Genomic DNA, 9,078 nt, shown 5'->3' with positions numbered 1-9,078 from the left:
AGTACTGCATGATTCAATCCCAGATTTGAGCTGCTTGCATACTACAGAGTGTCAAGAGATGTTTTCGCCTAAGGTCTTAGGTAGGCCAGCGTAGTCTCTCCAGTACATTCATCATAAGGGACATGAGGTCAAATTGATAGTCATTGAGCTCTTAAGGTGCTAACTTTTTCTTGTACAAAAGTCGATACATCAGACATTTCTTTATGTATTTTGCATATACTTATATACTTTTTGACTGATGTTGAATATAGATATTTAGTTTTTAACTGATACCACTTGTATATAACTTGGCCTCTGGTGTTGTATCTATTTTATTACTATTACTATTATTCAACATTATTTAGTTAGGCTATATATTTTAGTTATATTTTACTTAAACTTTACACATACTTTTGACTGGTTTGATAAAAATGTCAGCTCAATTCAATTTTATTTACATAGCATTTAAAAAGTAATAAAAAGAAAACCCAGACAGTCAAATTAATCCCTAAGAACAAACACTTGGAAACAGTGGAAAGGAAAAACTCCTTTTTAACAGGAAGAACGTGCCAGAGGGTACAGGGGCAGCCATCCACTACAACTGGTTTGGAGTGTGTTGAAAGAGAAGAGAGCAGAGAGAGAGACAAGGCAAAAGGCATGCTGTGGAAGTCCACCAGAGATTGGCTGTAACTAATGATTATATGTAAAGTGGTGTATAAATACACAGAAAGTAAGAAGAAGTAAGTGATAAGGAAATGCTATTCATAAAAGTAGAGAGGGTGTCTGTCTCCTGAATGCAATCTGGTAGCTGGTTTCTCAGAAGAGGGGCCTGAAAGCTGAAGGCTCTGCTTTCCATTTTACTTATAAATGCTCTAGGAAACACAAGTAAGCCAGCAACTCGTGCGAGAAATTCTTTGTTAGGGTGATATGGTATTATGAGGTCTTTAAGATAAGATAGGGCTTGATTATTCAATACCTTGTATGTGAGGTGTAGAATTTAAATGGGATTCTGGATTTAACAGGAAGCCAGTGAAGGAGAAAAGGCCTTTCTAGTCCCCGTCACTACTGTTACTGTAGCATTCTGTATCAATTGAAGGCTTTTCGGGGAGCTTTTAGAACAACCTGATAATAATGCTTTACAACAGCCCAGCCTAGATGCATTAAATACAGAATCTAGTTGTTCAACATGTCTGTGAGACAGGATATTTTATTGCGCAAAAACAAGAAAGCCCTTCATATTTCAGATGATACTAGTGTTAACAATAGATTGACCCTTTTTTTAGGTTAATTACAAAATTAGCAGAAAAAAATGCAACCAAATATAGCTATGATTGTTTTCAGGAAAGGGATGGATAGTTTATAATACTCACCAAGTTTTGTTTAAAAACATATATTAATACATAAAATTAAAACAATACAATAGTTCAACATTTAAGCCTGGCCTAAAATAATTATAATCATTCTTTTCCCTCTTCCGCTCCCATCGCTGGCTGCGTCACTTCCTGGCCGAGCTCTGCGCTCTGACTGCAGACGGAAGGCTCTCCCCTGTCTCGGCAGATGAAACCGGTGTTGACACTTCGACGCAGGCTACAATGGCGACCGAAGTGAGGCAGGAGCTTACACAACTGATGAACTCAAGTGGATCTCATAAAGATCTTGCTGCCAAGTATGTAACGTTAGTTACGGAGAACATCACTCGTTAAAAACTGCAACAGAAACTGCTAGCTAGCAGCTGGTCTGCACAAAGCTAAGCTAATGTTAGCTGCATTAGCCAAACATTCAGATAGAAATGCAATCAGTCTGTCAATGTTTGCTTTTAGGTTTTATCCAAAGTGCAAGGAACATAAAAGGAGTGACTACCCACATTAATTGTTGGTAAAATAATTATGAGAACTGTATATTTTATCACCAAAGCTAACTAGCTAACTTGCTGCTCTTTAGCTACATATTTGGTGCAGAGCACAACATAGCTTTAATACAGTTTGAACAAAGTGATACTTGACTAGAAAACTGCCAGGACACCCTTTGCGTACGTTCTTACCATCCTATAAACAACCATTTTATTAGGAACACCTGTGCATTTTATTAAGTACAACTGTACTGTAAAGTCTACTTTTGCAATTTCAGTTTTCGTCAGCATTGTCCAAAAGGTGATAAATCTATTTAAAAATCTTTTAGGTCCTGTTATATACGTGTTTGTATAAGAAGAAATTGTTTACTGTATCCACAGTATATGCTGATAGTTAATTAAAGTGAAAATATTTAAATACCTGTTTAATAAAGGGAGGTTTAATTCACTCAAGCTTAAATACACTTGTTTTTCACAGAAGTCACAATCAAATGCATCAACTTCTCTTAAGTAAGGGACCACAGACTGATTGCTGTAATTATATGTGAACTGGTGTGTGCATAGTTCTGTTATGTTCACAGCACTTTAGTGACATGTTGATTACAGATTTATTTATGAAATGATATTTACTGAATGGATTGGGTACTTTTCCCTCAATTTTGGTACTTTTTTTGGTACTCATTTCAAAATAATAAATTCAAAATTTCCTCTCACAGAATAAGTCCATACTTCTCAGTTTGTACATTTTGTTATTTATTTACAACATTTTAGTTGTGTCACAGTGTCATCATAGTGTCTGTGATGTTCTGTCATAGTGTTCTACAATATTAAATATTAATTGTAGACTCTTATAGGTTGTGACACAACATCTGTTAGATGGTGCAGTTGACAAATGACTGTTCAGTCTTTTACAACCAAGCAGTCAGGGTTTTTTTTTTTAAACTATTTTTTTAATTCATAATAATATATGATGTTTGTTATATCATAAGGGAATACAGTATACATGGGATTATGTAATTTCTCCCACAGATTTACAATCTGTTTCTGGTGAGGGAGGGTTTTAGATGTGCTTTAACAATAAATAATTGATGAATATAAATATTATTGGCTGCTTCATCAGTGAGTCTCTTATACTGCAAATGACTTTTAGTTATGTCATCCTGGAGATTATTTGGGTGTCAGCGGGCCTTGTTCTGCTCTGTAGCCTTAGTGAGCTCATTGTAGCATCACATGGGCAGCCATTAATATACCTTGCCCAAGTAAAGTTAATCTGTGGGAAAACACTGGGTTTCATCCAATAAGCTAAAATGTATTTGTGTTTCATATTTAAGTTTTAATCCTTCGGTTTTCTATGTAAACATTTTAAACTTACCAGCAAAGTTGGAAGGTTTCTGACCGGTGAAATCTTTTGCAGATATCGACAAATTCTGGAAAAGGCCATTCAGTTTACAGATGCTGATCAACTGGAATCCTTGAAGGCCTTTGTAGAAGCAAGTATGGTGTGCCTGTATTCTTCTGTAATATCTGCTTATTCTACGTCCTTGGTTCATTTTTCAGGAGCATGTCTTACTATTATATTTTACATTCTTGCAGTGGTCAATGAAAATGTCAGTCTCGTCATTTCAAGACAGCTGCTCACTGATTTCTGCACACATCTGCCCAACCTGCCTGACGCCACAGCAAAAGCAGTGTATCACTTCACCTTGGAAAAGATCCAGCCGAGGGTCATTTCCTTCGAGGAACAGGTAAATTTGCTCCAGCTCTCTGACGCAGTGTAAATGGAGGTAACCATTCAGGCAGTTAAGCTTGAGTATTGTCACTGCAGCGCTTAACTGAGTAATGTTCCTCCATCGCCTTAGGTAGCCTCAATCAGACAGCACTTAGCGACCATTTATGAAAAGGAGGGAGACTGGAGAAATGCTGCCCAAGTTTTAGTTGGCATTCCCCTCGAAACAGGACAGAAGTAAGTAAACCATTGTCACACGCAAGTCTTGATGGTAATTGTGTCTTTAAATCCCTGTTTCTTTTGTTTGTTTTTTAAAATATCCCCTTCAGGCAATATAATGTTGACTATAAGTTGGATACATATCTGAAAATTGCCCGACTTTACTTAGAAGATGATGATCCGGTTCAGGCAGAGGCCTACATCAACAGAGCCTCATTGCTTCAGAATGAGTCCTCTAATGAACAGCTACAGATACACTATAAGGTACATGATCTCTTAGTGATTTCATAGTTACATAGTCTTATCTGTTGTTTCAGTGAAGCTGTGTGGATAAGTGCTTCTGCTGCTCTCATTAGGTGTGCTATGCCAGAGTACTAGACTTCAGAAGGAAGTTTATTGAAGCTGCACAAAGATACAACGAGCTGTCTTATAAGTCAATTGTTCATGAAAGTGAACGCCTGGAGGCACTGAAGCATGCTCTGAACTGCACTATATTGGCCTCTGCAGGTATAAGCAGGTGTTACATTTTCAGAAATAATGTAATGAGAACTAATGGAAAAACATATAAAGGCATACTACTGATTTGCGGTTTTCACACTCTTAACCAAAAATAGTGCAATATTTTTTAGGACAGCAACGTTCCCGTATGTTGGCTACTCTCTTTAAGGATGAGCGCTGTCAGCAGCTGGCTGCTTATGGTATCCTGGAGAAGATGTACCTGGACCGCATCATTAGAGGTAACCAACTACAGGAGTTTGCTGCCATGCTGATGCCTCACCAGAAAGCCACCACAGCAGATGGTAAGCTGAGATACTGGGTTTTACACAGTGAGAGAAATCCTTATTTTCTCCACCCTCATTGAATCAGCTGGTGAACCAGCTGATATTCTTTCTGGTTTTGTGCTCCCTTCGTACTGTGAAACATATTTCTAGACACACTCTTAACTGCAGCTATAATGCCAATGCTATAGTTGACTTGGTCATTGCTCATGATAACTGAGGTCAGCACAGGGCTGTAACCATTTATGCTGGTGCTTGAGGGGCACTCTACACTTAGGTGTTGCAACACAACACCTATACTTTCTTAACTTTGATCTGTTTCAGGCTCCAGCATCCTTGACAGAGCTGTGATTGAACACAACCTCCTATCTGCCAGTAAACTCTACAACAACATCACTTTTGAAGAGCTAGGAGCATTGCTGGAAATCCCCCCTGCAAAGGTGAGATATGAATTGGATTAATGCTAAACTTGTATAAGAGCCACAGTTTTAGTTTTATGCTTCATTGGGAAGTTATAGAACTACTGTTGATAATAAGTTCCTGTTTTCCATAGTGGTACACACAAACTCTAGTTTCTTCTTTGTATCTGTAGGCTGAAAAGATTGCTTCTCAGATGATCACTGAGGGACGTATGAATGGTTTCATTGACCAGATTGATGGCATTGTACATTTTGAAAGTAAGTGATGAAATTGTTTATTTGTATGTTTTACAAATTTTATATAGGTTTATATAGGTATAAGGATTTGACCATGAGATTTTTAGGAACCAAAACACTTGATAAAAGTAATTTAAAGTTGAAATGTATAATTATTTATATATTAACTCATTGTTTATTCATTGTAAATAAAAAATTACAGATTAGCAGATTTTATAAACAGAAGATATGGATAAAATTGCTGTAAAATTATTCCAGAACAATTTGTGTCAGTCTGTGTGTTTTTTACAATTGAAAGCTAATCCTTAGCCACAGTAGAGCAGGCTTTCATGTAATACCAATATCTACCTCAGGATGGTATGGTGAGTCAATGTACTGCCCAACATCAGAGGAAGAAGTGGAAGCAATCAGTTTGTTGTTTTTTGTTTTGTTCTTTTTGCTATGTGCCAACTGTCTAACATTGCTTATTGTGGAGAGCTGTGGCCGGAAAAGGTGTTGCTGTGGCAGGAGGATGGTGCACTTAATTAATGTAGCACTAGCTACATTAATCCCTGTGACATTATTTTGCAGCATTTACAGAATAAGAACACTGGTTTAGGTCGCTGCCCCACAGCTCTGTGCAGACACAATGGGTTAGAGAGGAAGAGATTCTAACTCTAGCCAAAATGAACTGAATCACTGTTATCTGTATTCACAAACAATAAATGACTTGGATATAATAAACTGCGCACATAAGTGGACAGAAATTAGTGTACGTTTTAAGTAAAGGTAAGTAAAACACTTTAAGTATGTTTCTGGTGAATTAATTACTACTTATTTAAACAGGAGGAATAAAACACAGATTAGTTGGCTAGTCTAAACCTAAGGGCACACAGTGGGAGTGGTTAAAATTGAGCTCACTAACATTAAATACACAGACACATTTTAAGAACAAGGATAATGTGCAGAGGTGTAGCAACCATAGAGACATAAAGTTAAAGAGCCATATCATGAAGCTATGGGAAAGAGTTTCTGAAGCAAGGTTAAGGAGTGGGGTGACGATCAGTGAGCAGCAGTATTGCTTCATGTTCAGAAATGGCATTATAGAAGCTTTGACAGTGTTGATTGAGAAGTATAGAGAACGAGTTGCACTGTATTTGTGTGGCTCTAGAAAAGTCTGTGACGGGATTCAAGGGAGGAACAGTGGTATAAGGAACTCAGGAGTGGCAGAGCAGTACATGAGGGTGATGCTAGACATGTGTGGGGACAGCGAGACAGTGGTGAGGTAGTAGGAGTGGGAGTTACAGATGGGTTCAGATAGTGAAGATGGATGAGTTTAAATACCTTGGGTCAATTATTCAGAGCAATGGACAGTGCCGAAGAGAGTGTAGGCTGATGGGTGTGAGGAATGAATCTTTACAAGATGGTAGTGAGACACTGCCATGATATGTTGTATGTTGGAATAGCAGTTTAACGGCAGCTGAGAGGAAGAGGTTGGATGAGGTTGGTGGGAGACAGAAGGACTCTAGCCAAAATAACATCTCTGATGGAGTCTCCCACCCCATGCATGTAAGTGTTGCTGAACTGCAGAGCTCCTTCAGTGGCAGACTGCTGGATCCTAGATGGATGAAGGAGCGTTTCCGCAGGTCCTTCCTCCCTGCAGCTGTCAGACTGTACAATCAAAACTGCTCCCAACAAACATAGATATTTACATCAGTGCTGTAATTTGCACTAATCGACCAAACAACTGTTATAACTTGCACATTACTTTTCTCAGTTTATATATAAAAAACCTATACTTTAATCTTAATAACTGTACAGTACTCTGTTTTTGTAACTATTGTCCATGATGTAAATATTTTTTTCTGTAAAAATTTTGTGTGTTTCTGTTCTGTGTCCTGTTCGGTTTGAATATGTGCTTTTATTCTGCTGCTTTTACAACCAAATTTCCCCTTTTTGGACAATTAAAGGATTATTCTATTCTATTGTATTCTCTGTAGGGGTTTGTGACAGTGGCACTAACAAAAAGATAGTTGGCCTGTGGCCAAAGGGGAACACGTATTGTGGTTTTCACCATGGTTCACATGCAAATAGTCTTTGTTTTGAAAGGAAAATGCACCTTCTAATTTTTTTCTTCTGTCTCTGGCAGCCCGTGAACCCCTTCCTACCTGGGATAAACAGATCCAGTCTTTATGTTTCCAAGTCAACAACCTGCTAGAGAAGATCCGTCAGGCTGCTCCAGAGTGGGCCGCTCAGGCTATGGAAACCCAGATGACCCAGTAGTATTCCTAATAGGATCCGTCAGCCCACCCTGAAAGTTTTGTCTTGCTTCTCCCCAAAAAGACATTAAAAAACACCTGCAGTTTAAGTAGTAAAAGCACTGTGGAGATCCTTCTGGTACCAGCATGACTTGTTTGAGATGTGGCATCCATGTATTTATAGGGCTGTACTGTACATTCAGGTGTAATTTCATGTTGTTTACATGTTAAAAATTTGGATATTATATTCAGGTTGTTGACATGTTATAGGGTCAAAAATAAGATGCGCACAACAAACGCATTCTGTTTTTATCTTGATAATACAGCTATATCTGTCAAGTACTTCTTGATTTATCACTTGGCCCACACTGAATGAATTTCAACAGAGTATTAAACTTGGAGCTGAAAGAAACTGCTCAGGATCATCGTTTGATTCAAGGTCGCTGTCTGCCTCAGTGGATTTTCCTTTTTGTCATTGACAGTTTAAATATGAAGACCAAATTGATGAAATGCTATTTGAGTTCACTTTTCAGCATCTGTACCAATTTTCTACTCAGGATACATGTTCTGGAAGCATTTTAACAAAAGTTTAGGAGTAGATATCGCTATACTGAATGATACAGACAGTTTTTGAGACAAAAATGTTTTATGGAGATTCAGTGGTATAGTGGTTACCACATTTGAAAGATCGCTGGTTCAACAGGAGGAGATATAAATCCAGCTTGTGGGAGAAATGCGGTAGTGTACTCATGCTGGCCCCAAGCAGCATGGGGCCACCGCCTCTGTTCAAAGATGGTCGTTCACAGTGGACATAGATGGCTTCTTTCACTCCTCTTTGACGCCATCTGTCCTCTCTTTCTAAAATGTGAACATTCGCATTCTGGAAAGAATGACAAAGGTGGTGAACAGAGGCGGTGGCTTACGACACCGACCGTCTGCCATCTATAATCCAGTTTTGAGATCCATTAACGCCCACTCGCATCTTGGGCCATTTGACCTCAGTAAATTACACGATAGGGTGGGGCTAGATTTCACAATAGGTTAACCCGAAACCCTGGGTGATCGTGACCTACACCCGTTTTCAAACCTTGGCTCGTGTGATTAGGTAGGGATCAATAGGGGGTCCCTGACCCTCTTAGGGTTTAAAATCTGGGACTCCTAACCTATTGCTCTTAGAACTGAAGAAGCTTCTCAGATGAGAAGTGAAACATCTTCAAGAAACCTAAAGAAGTCCAGACAGTTTTCTTTCCTAGCTCCTTAGACTACGTTGACCTGGACGACTGAGAACCTTCAGACATATTTTCAAGATGCTACTGACGATAAATCGACTTTGGGAAGTCGTATTTTTAAAGCACAAGTCTTGGTTTTTAAATCTAGCCATTACAAAGAGTCAGATGATACTGTACACCCATATGGTAGGCCTGTCCTAAAGCTTACTCTGCTTTATTGTTTTTTTCCCCCCGACACAGTGCCGTTAAAAAAATATCACTTTGCAGATTACTGACATCATAGACAAAATAAGTCATTTTCTATAGGGATTTTACCCCCTAGAAAATTGCTAGTTTCACCTTTTATAAACTTCATAAAGCAGATCAAATATTGTAGACATTGTTGTGTTAGTATAATATTTAAA

General features: G+C 38.4%; 1 protein-coding gene across 1 annotated transcript; it reads left to right on the top strand.

Moving 5' to 3' along the window:
* Positions 1-1,484: 1,484 nt before the first annotated feature.
* Positions 1,485-7,857, top strand: cops4 (COP9 constitutive photomorphogenic homolog subunit 4 (Arabidopsis)). Its single transcript, XM_085414474.1, has 10 exons — positions 1,485-1,645; positions 3,243-3,322; positions 3,422-3,573; positions 3,688-3,791; positions 3,884-4,037; positions 4,130-4,280; positions 4,403-4,573; positions 4,877-4,992; positions 5,145-5,229; positions 7,337-7,857. The coding sequence occupies exons 1-10, from the start codon at positions 1,572-1,574 to the stop codon at positions 7,468-7,470; spliced, it is 1,221 nt and encodes a 406-aa protein (XP_085270600.1). The 5' UTR covers positions 1,485-1,571; the 3' UTR covers positions 7,471-7,857.
* Positions 7,858-9,078: the final 1,221 nt, after the last annotated feature.

Source organism: Rhamphochromis longiceps, linkage group LG7, assembly GCF_057381845.1.
Source record: "Rhamphochromis longiceps isolate RC_006_pf linkage group LG7, R_longiceps_female_GT1.1, whole genome shotgun sequence".
Classification (NCBI taxonomy): Eukaryota; Metazoa; Chordata; class Actinopteri; order Cichliformes; family Cichlidae; genus Rhamphochromis; species Rhamphochromis longiceps.
Note: the sequence above shows the minus strand (reverse complement) of the source record. Positions and strands in the feature narration are given on the sequence as shown.